The sequence below is a fragment of the Grampus griseus genome (assembly GCF_964374135.1).
Source record: "Grampus griseus genome assembly, chromosome: 2".
NCBI lineage: Eukaryota > Metazoa > Chordata > Mammalia > Artiodactyla > Delphinidae > Grampus > Grampus griseus.
The window spans coordinates 47,933,004-47,955,463 of record NC_139018.1 but is presented as its reverse complement, the minus strand read 5'-3'; the positions used below and the strand labels follow the sequence as shown (position 1 = coordinate 47,955,463).

The window sequence follows — 22,460 nt, the reverse complement described above, 5'->3', positions numbered from 1 at the left end:
GGGATAGTACATGACCGAACATTTTAGGTAAGTCATCAAAGAAGACTTCTCTGAGGAGGTGACATTTGCACAAAGAACCGAAGTAATGGAGTGATGCATACAAATATACAAATATGTGGAAGAGATGAGTTCTAAGCAGAGGAGAAAATACCTGCAAAGGCCTTATGGAAATACACACCTAGAAGGTCCAAGTAAGAGAAAGATGACTAGCATGTGTCAGGAACAAGCTGAGCAAGGTGGAAGAACAGAAAATGAGATTAGAGGAATTAAATGTCCAAAGAGGAGTTTCCATGTTAGTATAACTGTAATGGGAAGCCTTTCTGAGAGAGCAGCAATGTGATCTGACTTACATGTGGAGAAGGGTTCAGTGAGACAAGAGTGAAAGGAGAAAGGCCAAATAGGAGGCTTGTGGTTTCCCAGAGGAGAAGTGAGGACAGTTTAGACAAGGGCAGGGGGGTAAAAGTGAAGGTACAGGAAGTGGTCAGATGTGAAAAGTTTTGATAGCAGAACTTGAAGGACTTAATGATGGATTGGTTATGACAGAAAGGATGACAAAGGTTTTTTGTTTTAAAATCTACATTGATACAGTAATATAGTCATACCAGCTTTCTTTTGGTTATTATTTGCATGATATATATATATTTTCCTTCATTTGCTTTAAGAATTTCTAAAGCCTTTATTTTAAGATGCATTTCTAAATAGCTTACAATTAGGTTTGGTTATTGTTCCCAGCCTGACAATCTTTTTCTTAACTGGAACACTTAGTCCATTTATATTTTAGTGTTTTCTTCATCTATGTCTGTCTCCTGAAATCTTAACTTTTGAAGACAATCTCAAAATGCTACTTTTTGTGAAGTCTTTCCCAATACCATAGTATGACCTTCCACCTTGATGATCATGTAAGATTTCTTTCTTTTAAACCTCTACAGCATTTTATTTGTATCTCTTTTTATAATGACCAAGTTCTGCTAGTTATTAAAATGGTCTATGGGAATTCCCTGGCGGTCCCGTGGTTGGGACTCCTCACTTTCACTGCCAAGGGCCCAGGTTCAACCCCTGGTTGGGGAACTAAGATTCTTACAACCTGTGCAGCGCGGCCAAAAAAGAAAAAAGTCTGTGAATGTGTTTTATCGCCCCATTTTGGATATATACTCTCCAAAGAAAGAGACTGGGGTCTTAGCCATTTTGCTATCCAATAAAAGACTAAATATAGCAAGCTCGTTTCAATCTCATAAACAGTACTGAGTATCTACTATGCACCAGGGACTGAGCTAGGTACTCAATATAGGTCTATCTCTTTCACCCAGTCTCCTTTCCACATAGCTTAAGAGTCCTCAACTGCAAAAGCTTTACAAACTGTTAGTTCATAAAGGTAACCCCTGGGCATGAACCTTAATATTCTACTCTAGTTACTAGACACACAGTTACTAGTTACTAGTTTACTAGTTACTAGATAACAGCATGACTATCCCTTTAGAGTATCATACCAACCTAGCATTTTGTTTCTAAATTTCAATTTTGATTTTTATTCAAAGCTCCTTAAAGATGAGTGCCATTATCATTCCAGAGTATAAACAGTGGTTCAAAGTTAACTGAGACCTCTATACAAAACAGAATTGACATTAAAAAAGAGGTTTTTGAGGTATATAAACATGATATAATAAGAAATATATATTTGGTCTTTGCCCCTTGTTCCTAACACAGAGCTCCTAAAACCCTGTAATTTCCTGCATGATAGAGTGCCAGGAGTATCTTTTCTTCTAATATTTGGTCTTTAACCTGAAATATAAGAGCTTCTGAAACGCTTGGAATCTCTGGGAGTGATAAGAGTGTCTGTTTGCATGCTAATGAGATGACTGGTGGCTGGGGGCCCCTAGACAGCTTCAAGATGGGGGCTGGTTACCAGCAAGACAAGGGAAAGATCAGAGGGTGGGAACTTTCAGCCCCACCTCCCCACCTTAGGGCTGGAGATGGAGTTAATCAGCAACGGCCAATGATTTGACCAATCATGCCTACATAACAACCTCCATAAAAACCCTAAACTACAGGGTGTGGAGAGCTTCCAGTGAACACATCCAAGTACAGGAGGATGACACACCCCAAACCACACGGGGATAGAAGCTCCTGCACTTGAAACTCTTCCAGATGTTGCCCCGCACAGCTCTTCCATTTGGCTATTCCTGACATATCCTTAATAAGAAGTCAGTAATAGTAAGTAAAGTCTTTCCCTGAGTTCTGTGAGACATTATGGACAATTATGGAACCTGAGGAGGGGGTTGTGAGAACCGCCATTTGGAGCCAAGTCCTACAGAAGTCGTAGGGAGCCTGGGGACCCACTCACTCCTTGTGACTGACATCTGAAGTGAGGGGCATCTCATAGGACTGGGCCCTTAACCTGTGGGGTCTGTGCTAATTCTGGGTTGTTAGTATCAGAACTGCTTCATATGAAAAACACACATCTGGTGTCAGAAGTGTTCTGCGGTGAGAGTGAACAGTTTCTCTTTAAAAGTCACAGTTAACTTTTCTATGCTTCCTGCCCTGGGAACTCTAGCTTCAGGGACCAAGAGGGACAGTAGCCATCTCTCAAAGGAGGAAGGCTAATGAACTAAGAAAGAATAAATGTACACAGAAAGTCAGGGAGACACTAATCTGAAAGAATTTAATAATCACTGGGTTACTAATCATTCCGTTTTCTGAGGTACAAATTCTAAGTTTAAACTAAATGAAAGGCTCCTGTAGCTATCTAAACCATGATGCATGTGGAAATTTTCCATAATACTCCATGGCAAGTTCAAACACTTTTTGAGAAAAAAATTAAGTATGTAATTTCAAATTAGGTTGTTTTGCACAGGCTCTGGACGCACAGGCTCAGCGGCCATGTCTCACGGGCCCAGCCGCTCGGTGGCATGTGGGATCTTCCCGGACCGGGGCACGAACCCATGTCCCCTGCGTTGGCAAGCGGACTCTCAACCACTGAGCCACCAGGGAAGTCCCAAATTAGGTTGTTTTAACTTTTTTCTAAAAATAAATATGAGAACCCACAACATAAGCAATTATAAAGACTTAGAAGAATAGGAAAGAAAAAAAAAAACACTTGAATTACTTCAATTTTGGTACCTCAGTTTGTGTTAAAAGAAAAATTTTAATAGCTAAATTATGGACATCTATTATGATATATTTGTCAGGCAAAAAAAAAAAACTTAAATAGAAGATTGAAAAAATAAATGACACCACAGCCCCAATAGAATGGTTTACAAAATAAAGTTCTAAGCTCCAGAATTTTAAGTAGCTTTTATTCCCCTGTATTTATAATTTATACAATAATCTGGAATTAACTATACTTCTGTTTATTCTTATGAAAAAAAAGGTAGAAAAACTATTTTTCCAGTTTGGAAAAAGATGTGAAACAATGTAGTATTTTTAGATACTCAGTCTTAGGTCACACAGTTGTAAAATGTTTGTCACTAGTAATTTATTAACATAAATATCTTTCTACCTTTGTGACTGAAATTCCATAGTCCTGGAGAGGTTTATCAGCCTCATTCAGTTCTTCAAGAAATACAGAGGTACTTGGAGAATCTAAAATAAGAAATGTTTTATGAATGTTTTATGACTTGCCCCTTAGGAAAGATGAATTTTTAAAATTAAAGCCCAAAGCTGCAAACTGAAAAAGAAATATATTAGTTTGCTCAACTAGTATGCAACAACAAATAATCAAGTAACTAAATGAACCTAGTTACAAATTCTTGTACCCTTATTTCCTATTGCCTCATTACTCTTATTTCTAATATTTTTATCATGACATATTTTCACTTTGTAAGTGACCTTAAATGCTTTCTAAACATAAACTGGATAAATGTTTAATTTAAATGGCACATTTGGCGTTACTTTTCCAAGTTTAATACTATATACACAACACACAGGTACAAAATTTTCAAAATGATTTTAAAATACCATTTTCAAATCACAATTGTAATAAGGGAGCCAACAAAAATATGAATTCACTTCATTTACTAATTCCAAGAATAGTATTTTTTAAGGCACAAAACAACTTAAATGGAACCATGATAATGATAAGTTATGTTCAATAGTTTTATTAATCAATTCAGTATAATTAATGGTACAGCTAAAGCAGAGTATTAAACTAAGGCATTACTAATACTATATTTAAAGTTTGAAAACACTTTTAAAATATTTACATGCTAAAAATATCCAAAAGTTTACTTTCAGAAATGATGATGAAATTCAGATATTATTAACAGCTAATTCTTATCTAGTATTTACTATGGACTAAGCACATGAGTAAAGTCACTTAATCCTCACAATAAATTTATAAAGCACACACTATTTCCTCATTATGGATGACAAAAAAGACACGTGGAGAGGCTAAGTGACTCAACCAAGGTCACACAGCAGGTCAAGTGGCAAAGTCAGGATTGAAACCCAGGCAGGCATATTATAGTAGCAGCGTTAAAGCACCTATTATTAATCCTGATAATAAATTCTTCCTAGCATATTGATTAAACAGCAATAGAAACATCACAAAAATCATATTAGAATATAAAAAATACTTACCAGCTTGACAAAAATACGCTAAGGTAGCTTTTCCTGGTTGCAATGTACTGAAGAATTTCTGAGGACTCAGCTCTGGTAGAGAGTCTACTGCTGACATATAAAAAATGCACATCATGACAAAAGAGATGCCAACTCTAAGTACACTGAAACTGGAAGACATCATCAGCTGTGGCTGCATATGGGCAGGAGAGTCAATTTTGTTCACCGCTGTGTTCTGTTGCCCAGGACAATACCTGGCAAGAGTAGGCGTTCAACAGAGTTTTTCTGAATGAATTCATTAAATAAATGAATGAAGTAAAATCTGCAAAAAGAATAATATAAGGCATTACTTCCATGTTTGATTTTACTAATACTTTACTATTTCCTTCTAGTAAAAACATGAGAAGGGATGATATATAATGACATTGATTTAATAATACTATGAATTTTTGATACTTGCAAAAGATATCAAAGATATCTGGAAAATGCAATACTAAGTATGTTAAGTTTAATAGATATTTATGGTGTATGCTAAGCTGTCATTTTTAAGGATTCTAAAATTAATTTTCAAACATTATCCAATCCATTTATTTTAAACTGGGTATTTTATCTTTCTCTACCTAGAGTAGATGTACAATTAACACTCAAATAGCAATTAAAACCACTAACGTGGAAATGAGAGCCAAAATATATGTCTACTACGTTTACATTCTTTTTACTTTAAATCCCCTAGAAGATATCTATTAAAACTATTTAAGAACATTCCTTCTTAATATACATTTAGTAATTCCTAAGACTTAGATTTATTTAAACAGTTTAGAAATTCAAATATCTTTTTCAACTCATATTTTAATTCAATTCTATTTTCTGAACTCAGATTTGCTCTAGATATTATCATCTCATCTTCTTTCATGCTGTACTTACTCCCATGCTGTCCTCTGTATCTGCTGTCAATTATCTTTGTCTTATACTTTTGCTACTTTCAAATTTCTTTTGAACAATTTCTTCTTTCAGGAAGCTTTTCTACTGATGATATATATTATCTACATTTAAAAGAAGACAGTTTAGGAAAATTAGTTTTTATATTAAACATCGCACTTCTAGAAGGTAAAGATATACCCACAGGTATAGGTGAGAATTTTGTTTTAATTTTAATTTCAAATAGAACCCTTATCTTTTTTTTTTTTTTTTTTTTTTTTTTTTTTGCTGTACACGGGCCTCTCACTGTTGTGGCCTCTCCCCGTTGTGGAGCACAGGCTCCGGACGCACAGGCTTAGCAGCCATGGCTCACGGGCCCAGCCGCTCCGCGGCATGTGGGATCTTCCCGGACCGGGGCACGAACCCGTGTCCCCAGCATCGGCAGGCGGACTCTCAACCACTGCGCCACCAGGGAAGCCCGAACCCTTATCTTTTAAACAAAGATCACTAGGTCAAAACAGGAGACAGGAGAATATAGCAAGAATTACTCATAAGGATAGGAGTGGAACTTTTCAGTAAAGAAATGATTAAAGAATAAAAAATTTAGGAAAAAATCATACTAAATTAGACACCTACCATTTCAATGGTCATGAAAGACCATTAACTCTTCAATTTAGCATTTCAGGGGTAATGAGAAAAAATTTACTCTTCAATTTATTGTACAATAGAATTGATAAACTGAAACTCCATATACTCTGGTCTTTCAATACTATCAATAAGCGTATAATAACTCTCCGTAAGGAACAGGTATTCCTAAAACAGGAGCTAATTACTTATTGATTACTTCCTAATAATTCTTTTCACTAGAACTAGTTTATATCAAGCAGTGAACAAATTTGCCATCAACTTTTAATAATGAGCCAAGAGTTCAAAAACTCAAGGAGAATGAGGAGTGAGGACTGAGAGAGGTATGTAAAAAGTAATTTTAATAATATAATTAAGAGGTATCCTTGACATTAAAGTATTATACATTAAATCTATTTTAAACCAGCATATTTTAAAGCCACTTTATATTAATGAAAATGGTATAAAATGAGTCATCCAATATTTTCCTTATGTTCTGAGGGAGAGATGCATGCATCCTGAGGCCGAAAGAATATAACATGTTACTGTATGAAATAACTCCAACCTAATTAAAAGGATAAACATTTAAGTAAAAGCACAAATGAGAAATCCAAGTATAAATATCTTTTTTCCTGGCCCTGTGGTTACAATTCAGTCATTTAAACACTAAATTGGATACTAAAGTTAACATACTCTTTTCACGTAGAATGTATTTGGTAGAACCAAAGGTCTAACCACACACATTCAATGCTTGAATACTTCCCCACACCCACCTCATTGGACAGATTAGATTATCCATATGAACGTACTATGCATTTCGGCAATTAGAGATGTGGGTGATTATTCAGAGATAGGTACTCAGTAGTAACTTTTGCAGTTTTCTCCATCTTTTTGTAAGTTTGATTATTTAAAAAATTACTTAAAGCAGAGAATACTGTGTGGGTCAGCTAGAAACACAGCTTATATGGTCATAAGATACACACTGAATAATGATTTAACCAGATCCGTAACAGAGTTGAGTTGAGTTGAAAGTAAGGGAGCATACAGTCAGGGTGGGAAAAGGGATGAAAGAGAGCTAAATCTTCATTTTTCACGAGACCAAAAGCCAAGTTTATTGGAAATGGAAAGATCAACACCAAAAGAAACTGTGAGTGGTTCAAAGTAATTGCCTCTGAGGAACAAGAAATTGGAGGGGGTAAGATACCAAGGGGAATTTTGAAGCCTTCTAGAACTGACTCTTTTAAACAGTGTACCTTTTCACTTTGACTTAAAAAGAAAAAATATTACTTGTATGTAATCAAATCTTCCATAGCTACTACTCATATTAATCCAATCTACCCCTGTGGTGTCACTAAAAAGTGTTCATTTCACATGCATGGTAATTGAAATGCTTTTGCCCAGAGACATGGTCTCCTCATAAAAATAACTTTAAACAAAGAGAAGGCAAGTGTGGATGGGAAATAGTGAGGAAAGAGAACACCTAGCAAGAACAGAGTTAAAAACAAAGCTACAGAGGGTACTTGGTGACTTTTTTCTCTGGTAGTTAGAAAATGGGATAGAGAACAACACTTAATGCTTCAAAATTTAAGTGTCACCACAAAGTGCTGAGTTCCTTGGGAGGAATGTGGCCTTGTTACCTTGGTGTGATGGTTCATCAGTATGGGGTAAACAGTTCCAGTTCTCCTGTCAGCTATACCTAGGATCACACTTAGCTTTCTGCACTTCCCACCACTACTGAAGTTTGAGGCCACCACGTGACTTACCCTGGCCAATAAAATGGGAGCCAAAGTGGCCTGTCTCAGGCAACAGTTTAACAGCTACTGTGTCATATGCCTGCCTTTCTTTTCTTCTGTCATAGTCACTGAAAACACTCAGATGGTGGCTGTTTGTCAGCATGGCTCCCAGATGAAGCACAGCCCAGAGAACCCCCAGCTGGTATGCAATGAGCATATGATATAGGAAGAAATAAACTTCGTTGTCTTAAGCCACTGAGATTGGGGGGTTTTTATTGTAGCATAATCTAGTTTATCTTCACTGGTGTACAAACTAGAAGTGAGGTGCTGCCTTAACAAGAACCCCACATACTCGCTCAGGCGCCACGCAGCAGGAAAGCTGTTCTGGGAGTACTCAGGGAAACTCTCCTCAAAGAAACATAGAGACAAGACCTCAACAAATGATCCATGTTAAGGAATAACAAAACATTTGATGAAACTGTCGCTACAGTAAGTTGGAGGTGACAAGTACCTAATGAATTTACGAGCACATGCTAGGTTCACGTGGCTAAAGAACTTATCTATGGCCCTAAGAGAAGAGGCTGGAAGACAGAAATGAGTACTGTGTGATAGTTGCTGTTGATTGTGTTTAACGAGGTATTAAAAGAAAGGTACTCAAAGAAGCACCACCATCCAAAAGACTAAGCTGTTCAAAACTTAAAACAATCCTTAAGCCCCCATGCTTGTAGGGTCCGGAAACAAGCTGACAAAACTGCTCAGCCATGGAAAGAAGCCACATTCTCCAAAGCCAACTTCAGGTGGGGCCAAAGATAATAAAAATGAAAGGATCTCTTGCAGGGCATAAAGCCAAGGACCATAGAGAACTATGCTCCAGGGAATGTGCTAGAATATGAACTGTATGTCACTGGTCCACAATAATGAGATAAACACAGAAAATGCATATAAATGTTTAGAAGCTTTTATAGCAATTTCACACAGTAATATTGTGTCTGTTGCATCTAATTATTTTTAAAGTGGGCTAGTCATTCAATGTGTTTTTTCATTTCATCTTTCTTATAATTTAGAGCTCTAGCAATATCTGCCCAGCAAGATTCCAAAATTGCTACAGTCCAGAGTCTGGTATATGTCTTCCATTCTTCTCCTCTCCAAATGGGAACACTTACTATAGTTTATAGTTATCTGTCCCTACACTATGTATTCAACAGGGTGACAGAGACAGATAATTTATAAAGATAGAGACTACAAGAGATTATGGCTACTGGGTACTACTCAGAGATCCCAGACTTTGAGCTTTCAGTGACTGGATGGGATTTAGGGGTTATCTCCACTGAGAAGAGCCAAGGATGAAGTACATGTAGGAAGGAGAATATCTATTGACAAAAAGGGTAGACTGTCCAAATGTTTCTAGTTCTCTGCACATGTTAAAATCCTACTCCCCACTTCCTTGAGTTAGGTATGGCCATGACTTGATTTGGCCAATGAAATGTGCAAAGTGAATATGTAACTTCTGGAAGCTTTTAAGAGTTAACATATATGTATCATGAAGCATGACACACTTTGTTCTCTGCTATGATGACTGAAAACACTCAAACCAAGGTCTTCTCTGTTGAACCAAGTCTCAGAAAGAGGACAACATGGGGCAAGTTTCCCAGCCAACTCAGTGTTAACGTAAAATAAACTTTACTTTAAATCTCTGAAGATTTAGGGTTGTTATTACAGTATAACCCAACCTAGCCCTATTTGTTTTAGTAACAGCTAAGAGGAGAGTGACTTGAACATAAATACACATCCTAGATTTTTAAAGCAGTATATTTCAAAGAATTCACAAGAAATTGACCCAATTTCACTTTAGAAAGATTCTAAAAGGGAAGATGACTCTTTAAAATACAACTGGTACCACAACCAGTGCCAATACAAAAAGAAAATGGAAGTCATAGGCAAATGTTTGCCTATCCTACACACAGACACCTCACAACTAAGTGCAGACTTTTAACCTTTGGGGCTGGAAGGAGCCCTCAGTTCCTCAGTATAACGCTCCTGGTGGAACTAATCAGAGTCAGTAGGCAAGATGTAACTTTTGCCTGATCCCTAAACTCTAAACAAGTATGCATGCACAGGTCATTTAAAAGTTGGAAAAAATATGTGACATTTAACTAAGGACAAATACAGGAGGATGACAAGCACTGTAAGAATGGATGAGTAAGGCTACAGTACAAAAAGGGCTAAAGCTTGCACATAAAAAGTTAAAGGCAACAAAAGTTTGTTTTGCTCAGCACCGGAATTCTGAGAAAGCCCCCAAGGGCAATGATGAGGAAGTACTTCAAGAGACAAACACTGATCATCTTGCTAGTGAGAGGAGGGGGCAAAGATTTGCCTTTCTGCGTAGGTGGAGCAACTGGTGGCCCTCTTCAGCTACAGCAATCACACTTTGGGATTGGGTCCTACATATAATAACACTTGGCAAATGGTTCTGCTTTTAAATGTTTGAAAGAACATTGTGCTAGAGTAATCTGCTCTCTCAAAACAACAATATTCAACCATTGTGTATTTGGACATATTTCCAATTTTAGGTTACCCAGGAGCAAGCTTTTCTAGAAGACCCTTGGATAGTTTCCCCTTTAAAGGCCTAAATTTCCCTTATGATTAAACATAAAACTAATGGTTTCCCCTCTCAAGAAAGAGAGGAAATTAACAACTGTAAACATTAAACAAATTACACCAAGATCTACAGGCATCATTCTCTGGGAAATGCCACATTTCATATTCTGCAACAAATGGGGCATATAATGCTTACAAAGTTCCTGTAGGAACATTCTGTCAAAAATTAGCTTGCTTACAGTTTAATGCCGCTTTTAGAGAACAGAACCTGCTCACTGAACCTGACTCAAATAAAACGTTGATTAGATCTCATCACAGTTTACCACTTAAGACCCAAAGGAGGCAATAAAAGGAGTCAACATCTATCCACTTAAGAGTTCCCTCAAGGGAGTGGGGCAAAATCTTCTACCTGCACCCCCCATATATATGCCCCCAAAAAAGGAAGGGAAAAAAAAGCGGATATTCTGATTTGCTATGACACTGGAATAAAAAGTCTCACAAACAAAGATGTAAAACTAGTATGGGTGCTATCCAAATGTCGTTTACTCTCACTTTGAGTAGAGAATACAGGAAAAAAAAGAAAAACCCCTTCATGGTGAAAATCTATTCATGACCTGATTCGTTGATTATAGAAGATACAAAAATAGGCCATGCCAGAGAATAAGAGGCTTTCCTGATTTTGACAAGTGCCTAAAAGCACATAACTCTGAGTTTATGCTTAATTTATGGGCTTAAGCACATAACTGCAATCAGTTACCTCACTGGGGCCCGGAGCACTCTGTCCCCTTTCAAATAGAACTGTGTACTGCCCTAACCACATTCCCTATGAATCCATGAGGCAAATGTCTTCAATTCCAATAAAGCTGAGCTCCTTCTTTAGAGCGCTGATGTTGGATTAGGACTGTTAACTTCTTACAGCAAGTTGTACTCTACTGTAGGCTGCACAGCACAACCTACTCAGCTGAATGTTTCATCAGAGGGATCTCCACATAACAGTGCCAGGCCTAAACATCTATCACAGTTTGTCAGCACACCTACAAAGAATCCAAAACACATCAGTATCTGGTGCCTGGGGAAACTACTGTCCCACAATCTGGAGCACAAGAGATTTTTACCTTCCCTGTGGATCACTTAGCTAGGAAAGAAAGTAGCAACACTCTTCTTAGAATGGTGAGTTAGGAGAGGCTGAGTCTTAGCTGCACCAACAAATGTAGCACTGTCTTTCAGAGGGATACTTATTTAGCGATATGCCACCCATCCTAAGGGGAACACAAATTATTCCCTCACCATTTTGCACTAATTTGCTCATTTTATTACCAAACATCCCCCCCAAAAAAAGTCAACAAATATTATCTCAGTCCAATATACGTGGGAAGATCTATTTATTCCTCATTTATTTACAGCAGAAACATAATATAGCATGTGTTTTGTATATCTCTGAGCCCTAGAAATAGCGCCACCATCCACCACACAGGGGACTAAGGCTTGAAGGAATACATGTGGAATTTAAGAAGCACAGACTATTCTACCTTTTCCTCTCTAGACATTCAAAGACTTAAAATTCTGATTCTGCCGTTTTGCCTAAACTTATGCCCACAGCATCTTTCCAAATTCTAAGTTTCAAAGACCCACCTTCCCCCCACCCTGAGACGGCTTCCATATCCATCCCATTCTAATTCCACTCTTCTTTCTGGGACATATCCCGAGGGAGGGAGGTTCTTTTACTTAGAGCTTCCGTTCAGCCTTCGCCTCATTCCTTGCCCTCTCCCCACAGAAGGGCTCCCGTTTTACTACCTGCTCACGCTAGGGAAAAAAAGAAAGCAAAACGTCCCTTAAAAGGATCCAGGTGAGGCCCCTTCTAAGCCAAACTCCAGAGCTGGGCAGTGCTGTCCTTGCTGGGGGAGAGCCGCCAGGTCTGAATTCCCGCAGGCATCCCTGCTGTCAGAAACCACAGCCCTCGCCTGCAGGACCCGCGCTGCCACCTACCTATCGAGACCTGAGGACAAGACCTGCGGGCTGGGACCCGGACGGCTGACCGACAGTTCCCGCCACAAGAAGGATGAGAGGCAGAAGGCGGGCCCATACCTCGCTTGCCGGGCATCCACGAACCGCTCCCCCTACCTGCGGCTTCGCAGCGCTCCCAACCCTCCGCGCCAGCAGCCTCCACCGCTCGGTGGAGTCTGCCTGCTGGGCAAAAAACAACCGCGAGGCTCCTCCCGGTCCTCGTGGGTCTTACGTGCAGCCTTTCCAGCCAATGGGAAGCGCAGGGGGCGGAGCGACAGCCGCCCCGCTGACAGGCGACAACCGAGCCCGCCCGCAGGCGCGAGCTGGCCGTGCAGTTGCTGGGCCAATCGGCAGCATGGGTGGGGAGTGAAGGGGAGGAGCAAGAGGGGAAAGCGGGCACCCAATCAGAGCTTGGCCTCCTGGAGCGACAGGTCCAGCGGCCTGTGGCCTTCCGAGCGCGGCGCGCAAGGGGCGAGCCCGCTTGGGCCAATCGGCGGGAGCCCACGGTGCGGAGCGAGCACCTCAAATGCTCGGGTTTCTCAGCTGATTGTCTCCAGCCGAGAGTTGTTTTTTGCAGCTACCGAGCCGAGCCGCAGCAGGAGGAGCCGAGACCCCCCGGGGGGGGGGCGGGGAGAGGAGGCGGGGTCCCAGGAGCCGCGGCTGCTCTCCGCGGGGCTCCGGGTCCTGTCACGGCGCTTCCTGGGGTTGGAGGTTGGGGTGGGTGGGGGGTCAGGGAGGCATCCTTCTCCCCCTCGACAGCGGCTCCGAGTCCGGCCCCTTGCTTCCCGCGCTCTTTCGCCCGCCCCCTAGCCCCCTCATGAGGGCGTCCGTGCCGGGTCCGGCGGCCGGCCGCGAGCCCTCCACGCCCGGCGGGGGCGGCGGAGGCGCCGCGGTGCCGGGCTCCGTGCAGTTGGCGCTGAGCATCCTGCACGCCCTGCTCTACGCCGCGCTCTTCGCCTTTGCCTACCTGCAGCTGTGGCGGCTGCTCCTGTACCGTGAGCGGCGGCTGAGTTACCAGAGCCTCTGCCTCTTCCTCTGTCTCCTATGGGCAGCGCTCAGGACCACCCTCTTCTCCGCCGCCTTCTCGCTCAGCGGCTCCCTGCCCCTGCTCCGGCCGCCCGCTCACCTGCACTTCTTCCCCCACTGGCTGCTCTACTGCTTCCCCTCCTGTCTCCAGTTCTCCACGCTCTGTCTCCTCAACCTCTACCTAGCGGAGGTAAGGCGGGAGGACCAGCACGCGGGGCCGGGCGGGAGAGCGGGGCCGCCGAGTTCAACTCGGGCTGAGGACTGGTGGCGGGGGGGGGGGGGGGGGTGCGAACCGCGAGAGGCGGACCCGAGAGCAGCCCGGGGGAAACCGAGGCACGCATGGTGTGTGCGCCAGGGTTCTCGTCCTAAACTTAAGCAGCCGATCGGCTCGGCGACTGAGGGGCTTGCGGGGTGTGAGCGAGAGTGTGTGTTCCGACAACTTGAAACAGCAGGACCAGCCTTTGTTCAGCGTCCTGGCCCTCTAAGGGAAGGTGTCGGTGCCACCGACAAAGTGGCATCGCAAAAAGTAGCAGCCCCAGTAGCTCTGCTGAAGCTGGACTGTGTTGAGAGAGGTTGGATGCTGAGGTAGCAGCAGCTCTGCTGAAGCTGGACTGCTGCCAGCCATTACGTCACCAGGCAGAGCTGTTCCTCTGCTATTGTTGCTGCGTTTCTTTTATTAGAAGCTTTATTCTCTCCTGCATCTCCTTTCCCCGGGCTCGATAAGCCTCACACAGATTCCGTTCGATAGTTCTCCGGCGGGGTTAATAAGCCATAACCAATGTCGAGGATCAGTATAAAGACCTCCGTAAAGCCCCGAGTGTGTTTGCCCCAGTTGCTTCATGTTTTGTTTTGGCTATTTATCCTACCTCTTATAGACTAGTCTTTTTTTTTTTTTTTGAGCTAATTAAGAGAGAAAATACTAGCTTAACCTGCGCCTATTGCAGAAACAAACCACCAAACTGTTTTTTCAATAACTTGCTTAATAGCTGGAACCTAATCACACCCCCTTTCTCTTTTATGAGGAATTGCTGGTTGGTTTGCATTGTTCTGCAGCACTTAGGTATTTAACCCATTTCAAACAGGTTTGGGAGTGTAAGGTTGTCAATCATGTGTGCCAGCTAGTGGTATTTAAGCCACAGTATTTTGAGAATTGCCAAAAAAAAAAAAAAACAATTCCCCCGCCCTCCCCGCAAAAAAAAAAATCTTGAGGAGGAGAGGAAACAAGGTGACATCATATGCTTAATACTGACTAATATAGAACAATATTGGTCTATGCAGCTAATCCTCTCAAAGGCTTTTGGAGGTGATGAGAATTAACATAGTTCTGAGCAAAAGTAAAAAAACATTTGAGGCAGATTAAGTGTTTATATTCCCTGCGTAAACCAACTCTTTTCTCGCATAATAGCTAGGAAGTAGAATGCATAATTTTAAAAGCACAGTCATAACTTCAGCTTTTTACCACACTAAAAACAACAGTTCAGAATAGGCAACAAAACTAATTTAGCTTTAATTCCCCATCATTTGGAAGTCCAAGCAATACAATGACAAAAACCCAAACATTAAGAAGCCGTAAGTAAAAAGCATGGGTAATCATAAATCAAATAAACATGCCAGTCATGTCACTTATTTGAAGATGTTCTGATCTTCTAGTTGTTGTTTAAACTGTTATAACACTTCAGTCCTTCATAGTTAAGCTGATACATTGTATTCTTCCTGACACAATTTCTGATACACTACCAGCAACATCTCATCATTAAAGCTTTGCTCTAGCTTCAGATATAGTTAATTTACCTCAGAGTGACTAGCAGTCCTTAGGCCATGAGTATCAGATAATTTGTTTTTCCCCTATGCATTTTTGACTAACAAAGTCATATTAATGACTCATCGTAAAATAATTGGTGGGCATTTCATAAAGTAGCTAAATACTCTTTTTACTTTTTTCTTGAAATATAACATATAACATAAAGTGCATAAAGCTTAAGTATACAGCTAGGTGAAATTTTACATACACTCGTGTTACCACCACTAGATTAAAATATACAGCATTTTAAGTGCCCCAGAAGGTCCGCTTGTGCCCTTTACCAGTCATACCTGTCACCCTGAGGTAAACACAATGTGAGTAAACATTATCACAATAGAAAAAAAGCATCTGTATTTAAGCTCAAAATTCTAAAAGTATACTTCTACGGCATAAACTACACAATATCTAGATTGGGTTTTCAGTCTTTTGATTGCTGTTATTCCAAGCTAGTGATAGAGAATTTAAACGTCTAAAAGTCTTCCTGTTAAATGGATCTCTTGTTTGTTTCATGTACTTTTTAAAAAACAATAAGATTCTATTACCCTAGAAAACATAATTTGGAAAGAAGCTGAACTAAAGTTTTTTTCATTTTGTAGTGTCTCCTAGAAAGAGTGTAGGTTGTTTGTCTATCCTTTTTTTTAGTAAAATTAACAATTTTAAGACACATAACTATAACTTGAACAAATTTTCAACCTGTTTAGAAAGAGATATTTTAACCAGAAATCATTTCCATATTCACTAAAAAAAATCCAAAGGAATCTATATTTAAAATAGTATTTGAATTCAAATTTTTATATCAATTTCAAGTAACTGGAAGCACACTTCTTATTGATCGTTCTGAATGAATAAAGCTTTCCCAATGAGTTCTTTGTTTTTTCTTTTTTAAAATAAATTTATTTTATTTATTTATTTTTGGCTGCGTTGGGTCTTCGTTGCTGTGCCCAGGCTTTCTCTAGTTGCAGCGAGTGGGGGCTACTGTTCATTGCAGTGCGCGGGCTTCTCATTGCGGTGGCTTCTCTTGTTGTGGAGCATGGGCTCTAGGTGCGCGGGCTTCAGTAGTTGTGACACGAAGGCTCAGTAGTTGTGGCTTGCAGGCTCTAGAGCACAGGCTCAGTAGTTGTGGCACACGGGCTTAGTTGCTCCGCGGCATGTGGGATCTTCCCAGACCAGGGCTCGAACCCATGTCCCCTGCATTGGCAGGCGGATTCTTAACCACTGCGCCACCAGAGAATCCCCCCAGTGAGTTCTTTGTATTATAGCAAAGCGATATGGAAAGTCTACATGGTGACAAAAACAAAACTTAACTAAAATTTGACCTTTTTTTTAACAAAAGGCCCTTATATCTGTTTTAAATAGTTGTGCTTCTTGATTACCAAATCACTCTGTCTTTACTGTCATATTAAATGCCAATTTCATTTTACTTTTGACCTCTTTAAAGTATTTGTTGTGTCCATTTCTCACTAATTAAAAACATCCTAACTTTAAGGACTTAGTTACAAAGAACCATAGAGCAGTGTAAAAATAAAGTTAGTAAAACAACCATTACTACTTTGAATACATTTTGCTAGTTCTTCTAAAAATAAGTTTTCGAAAAGTTAAGACTGGGCTTCCCTGGTGGTGCAGTTGTTAAGAATCCCCCTGCCAATGCAGGGGACACAGGTTCGAGCCCTGGTCCGGGAAGATCCCACATGCTGCGGAGCAACTAAGCCCGTGTTCCACAACTACTGAGCCTGCACTGTAGAGCCAGCAAGCCACAACTACTGAGCCCACGTGCCTAGAGCCCATGCTTCACAACAAAAGAAGCCACTGCAGTGAGAAGCCCGCGCACTGCAAAGAAGAGCAGCCCCCCCGCCACAACTAGAGAAAGCCCGCGCACAGTAACGAAGACCCAACGCAGCCAAAAATAAATAAAATAAAAAATAAATTTATATTAAAAAGTTAAGGGCTTCCCTGGTGGTGCAGTGGTTGGGGGTCTGCCTGCCGATGCAGGGGGCGCGGGTTCATGTCCTGGTCCAGGGGAATCCCACGTGCCACGGAGCGGCTGGGCCTGTGCTCCGTGGCAGGAGAGGCCACAGCAGTGAGAGGCCTGCTTACCGAAAAAAAAAAAAAAAAAAAGTTAAGACTGCCTAAACCACTCTTTCTTTTGTTGACTACACTTGAATGGAATTCAAATGAGGGGGAGTAGCCCTTTCTGAAATAATTAGATTTACCATACTTAACCTCCTGGAAGCAGATAGTTGAAAAAAAGAAAAAAAGAAAAACCTGTACACTAAGTTAAAAACACCTATTGAACTTTTTCCAGCATGATTAATAGAACGTGTACTTTACCAGAGAACGGTTCACAGTCCTGTATGTTTAACAGAGAAGGTTTCAGTCTTTAAAACAAATTATGTGATAAAACATGGTACCTACCATTGGAACAAGTAAAAGGACTAAAAATGAGTGTTGATAGTATACTATCTTTGGAGTATTGTTGATGTATGCCAAAATCAATGAATTCATCTCCATGACCCATAGTGACATTTTTTTCTTGCAATTTTGTAAAATGGGTGCCAGTTGCTTAATCGGGATAAAATGCAGTGACTAAATCACAGTGCCAAAACAGCTAGGAAAATTAAATTCAGAATCTTAACTCTTATATTCATGGATGCTATCATTGTCCCTGACATTGGATATATTCTTCCAAATATTGATGGAATGTCAAACAACATGGAGTGCAACTTAACAGGTACTTTGGTTTTGTTACCATGTTCTGTGATTTCTCACAAAAGTATTTCTACCACCTAAAATAGAAATTCCTTAAGGAAAAGAAGTTATTTTATCATACTTTAATCTCATAGAACAATGGTGAATATATTTTTGAATGACAATCTTGAAAAGGCCAAAATCTTGAAAATATTTAGCTATCTAAAATTTGAGAGTTAATTTTGATGAATATGTGAGGTAAATTATTTGTGTACTTTCTGGGATCTTTATATTTTCTGCCTAAAAGATTGCTTATGATATGAATGCTAAGATTCTCTTAGATTTTCTTGGTTTAGTTAGTTACTTCTGATTACTACAGGTAAAATCTTACTAATGAAGCCACTTTAATATATTAGAGTTTTGCTTAGCAAAACGATTCTTATATCATGGCAAATGGCCCATGATAATTAGGGCTTTGCTAATTTGATTTCAACAAATTCTATTAAACAGAAAAGTCTGCAGAACAAGCAAGTCTCACATCATGAGTCAGTTACTATTTACTGGAAATCGTGGTTTTGTCAATGTTGGGTTTTTATCCATAACTGTGATTATGAACTGTTTATATCCAAATCTTCTAAACTGTTCTATCCATTAACTTGATTCTGTTTTTCCTGAGATCATCTGTGAAACAAGAGTTTGCGATACAGTTCCATGGCAAAGACCTGATTACAATGCCTTACATTCTATGTGATTTAATATATTCAAAGCACTTCATAACAGTTGTCTTCATAATCCCTATGAAATAGGTAGATATAAACAAGGTGTGATTTGTCCAAGGTTTTATGGCTAATATAATATGTATCAGAAATGAGACTACTGCATAGCCCACAGGCTATAAAGTCTTGTCAAGTGATCGCTCCCTGTGAACTTTTCTGAATACCATTAACACTGTTTATTATTTAGTGCTCACTATTTAACTTGCTTTCCCATTTTCCACCATTTCAAACCTTTTCCACTCTCCAGCAAACTTTTTTCCTCCTTCATACTCAGCACATGACCCTCGCCTCCTAGTTTATAGAAATAGAAACCAGGGCCATCTGGCTGAACAGAGATTCCGAGAAATGCCTTAAAATGCTACAGAGAGCATTTAATCCCTTTCAATGAATGATTGAGCTGGTAAGTGAGGAAGTTCCTCAGAGACAAGAAACCACAAAAAAAGAAGTGAATATGAAATTATAAAGTACCACACAAATGTTTGTCTTGGGTTTGGGGGTAGTTGCTAGCTGCTTCCTGCTAACCTAAAGCCTGGATTTCAATGTGCTGGGGTTCTGAAGAGGTGACATAGGAGGCAATACCTGGTGGCGAGGTCTAAACAAAGAACTCATCTGCTCCAACTTAATGCCAGGACTCTCGGAACACACATCTTCAGTGGATGAATTATGGGATAAATAAGCAGGTCCTTAGAGGTTGGTGGTGGGATTTATGCTTGTCTCTGCCTTGGCTCTGGGTGAAGGAGGTACAAATTGAGGAAAGAAATGTCTTCTCTGAAAATATGTAACAAGCTTATTCTCACACAAGTTTGAAGCCTGAAATCACACTTCTGTGATTTTAGAGGGGGAAATATCCTGGGTTGGTGGTAACCTCAAGGACCTGGAAGGAGCAAATGCAAATAATCTGTTGAGGAGTGTACTATACTCCCAGAATCCGGACAAATAAAATTTGAAAGAACATGAGCTCAAAATGAAAAATCACTCTAGGGACTCTTCCCTGCAAAGATTGAAGATGTCAGAATTATCAGATAGATTGTATAAAATTTTCACTTATCTGATTTAAGTAAGTAAACACTGGTGATATATGATAAAGAAATAATCAAAATTGACTAGGCACATTTGGAGAAAAGTCATTTTTTAAATGAAAAATACAATTAAAATTAGAAACTGTAATGAACTGAACAGATTAAATAGCTAAAAAGAAATCATTAAGCTCAAAGATCTGAGGGAGAAAATCACCCAGAATATAGCCCAGAGAAATAAAAGATGGAAATAAGAGATTAAGAGAGAATGAAGATATAATGAGCAGGTCCAGTGTATATCTAATTAGAATTTCAGAGAAATTACTTAAAAGAATAATGACTTAGAGTTTTCCCAAATTTATGAAAGATGCCAAATTTCAAATTCAGAGAGCCCAAAAAACCCAAGACAGGTTAAAAGAAAACTAACAAAGAGTAAAACCTCAAAATACCAAAGACAAAATGTTTTTAAAACAATTAGAGATAATATTACCAACAAAGGAATGAAAGTTAGTTTTTGTTGGCATTTCATTAACAACTAATGAATCCAGAAGATGGTGAAACATCTTGAAAATGCTGAGAGAAAATAACCAGCAAAATTCTACCCACAATAAAACTATCAATAATAAGGGTGAAATAAAAGCTAAGTTGGGAGTGACATCAGCAAGATGGTGATGGACCCTCCATCCCCCTGAAAACATACTGATCAGCAACAAGTCACAAATTCCCTTTGTGAGAGATCCAGAAACGAATTGAAAGGCTCCTGCACTGCAGGTGAACACAAAACGAGAATCACCAAAACCAGCAGGGAGATTTGAGACAGACTCTCGTCAGAGTCCCTGACCCCAGCACAGTGCCATAAAATTGGGAAGAGACCTCCTAGGTCTCAGCTTCTCCCAGAGGAGGGAAGGGGTTAGTTCACATGTCCAGCACCCCAGCTTTTCTTGGGGAGCTCCCCAGAGATCAGGCTTCTGTCTTGCCAGTCTTAGAACCCTGACAGGTTCAGTACAGTTTAGACACCTGGAGGAGAATGGAGACAGCAATTTGAACTGGCAGACAACATAGCTCCCCTGCTTCCTCAGCACAGAACGAGCAAACCAGAACTACAGCTTCCTGCTACTCCCTGAGGAGGGAACGAGTTGGTAGAGGCCCCCAAAGGCTCTGGACAAGTTGATTGGTGACAGTGTTCTACTGTCCAAGGCCAGTCCATGAAGATTGGGAGAGGTACCTGTTTTGTCTAATGCACAGACAGTAATGCAGAGAGTTGAGAAAAATGAAGAATCAGGCAGAGATGTTTCAAACAAAGCAAGATAAATCTCCAGAAACCCTAATGAAACAGAGGTATGTAATTTACCTGACAGAGAATTCAAAATAACTGTCATTAAGATGCTAACTACAGGCAAGAGAACAAAGCATGAGAAATTTCAACAGAGATAGAAAATGTTAAGGGAATTCCCTGGCGGTCCAGTGGTTAGGACTTCGCTCTTCCACTGCAGGGGGCATGGGTTCAAACGCTGGTAAGGAAACTAAGATCCCACAAGCCACACAGCACAGCCGAAAAAAAAAAAAAAGTACAAAACAGAAATCATGGAGCTGAAGAACATGAAAACTGAAGTGAAAAATTCACTTGAGCAGTTCATCAATAGACTAGATATCAGACAGGAGAAAGGATCAGTGAACTTTAAGACAAGTCATTGGAAATAATTTAGTCAGAAAAGAAAAAGGAATGAAAAAGAATGAACAAAACTAAAGGGACTTATGGTACACCATCAAACAGATCCATATACACATTGAATCCCAGACAGAGAAGAAAGTACCAGAAAGCTTATTCGATGATGATGATAATGATGACTGAAAAATTCCCAAAACTAGAGTAGAAAATGGACATCCAGATCCAAGAAGTCAAAAGAATACAAAGAAATCCACACCAAGACACATTATAATCAAATTATCAGAAGTCAAAGGCCTTTGAATTTTGAAAGCAGAGAAGGAAGAGACTTGTCACAGGGGAACCCCTACAAGACTATAAGAAATTTTTCAGCAGAAATTTTGCAGGCCGGAAAAAGAGCAGGATAATCTTATTAAAGTGCTAAGAGAAAACAACAACAACAACAAAACGCCAAGTAAGAATAACATACTCTGCAAAACTAGCCTTCAAAAAATAGAGAGATCATGACCTTCCCAGATAAACAAAAGCTGAAGGTCACCACTAGACCTGTCTTGTAAGAAATGCTGAAGAGAGTTCTTCAGGTTGAAACAAAATGATGCTAAAAAGTAACACAGTAGCATAGGTATGAAACTCATTGATAAAGATGAATATATAGACAAATACAGAATATTGTATTACTATAATGGTGGTGGGTAAATCACTTTTAATTCTAGTATAAAAGTTAAGAATAAATATTAAACTAACTATAAAGATATTAAAAGATACACAATATAAACAGATGTAAGTTATGACAACAATAAAATGTTGGAGGGTGGGTGGAAGAAGTTTAAGTGTAGAGTTTTTGTATGCAGTTGAATTTATCAGCTTTAAATAGACTGTTTCATAAGATATTTTTTGTAAGCCTTAAGGTAACCACACACACGGACATACACCACACACACACTATAGAAGTTACACAAAATTAAAATGGAAAATAATCAAAGTATATCAATATGAAAAAAAATTAACAAAACAGGAAGACAGCAAGAGAGGAAATAACAGACCAAAGAACTACAAAGC

General features: G+C 39.8%; 2 protein-coding genes across 2 annotated transcripts in view; one reads left to right on the top strand and one right to left on the bottom strand.

Moving 5' to 3' along the window:
- The window catches only part of TXNDC16 (thioredoxin domain containing 16), a 103,654-nt gene extending 98,887 nt beyond the window's left edge, over positions 1 to 4,767 (bottom strand). The window contains exons 1-2 of the mRNA XM_082648867.1: positions 4,576 to 4,767; positions 3,497 to 3,579 (exon numbers count right to left, since the gene is read on the bottom strand). Coding sequence (XP_082504993.1) covers positions 3,497 to 3,579; positions 4,576 to 4,753 — 261 coding nt within the window. The 5' untranslated portion in view covers positions 4,754 to 4,767. The remainder of the gene's footprint in view (positions 1 to 3,496; positions 3,580 to 4,575) is intronic.
- Positions 4,768 to 13,248: 8,481 nt separating this feature from the next.
- Positions 13,249 to 22,460, top strand: part of GPR137C (G protein-coupled receptor 137C) — a gene marked incomplete at both ends in the record, with an annotated part of 52,327 nt that continues 43,115 nt past the window's right edge. Inside the window, one exon of the mRNA XM_082649093.1 lies at positions 13,249 to 13,647. Coding sequence (XP_082505219.1) covers positions 13,249 to 13,647 — 399 coding nt within the window. The remainder of the gene's footprint in view (positions 13,648 to 22,460) is intronic.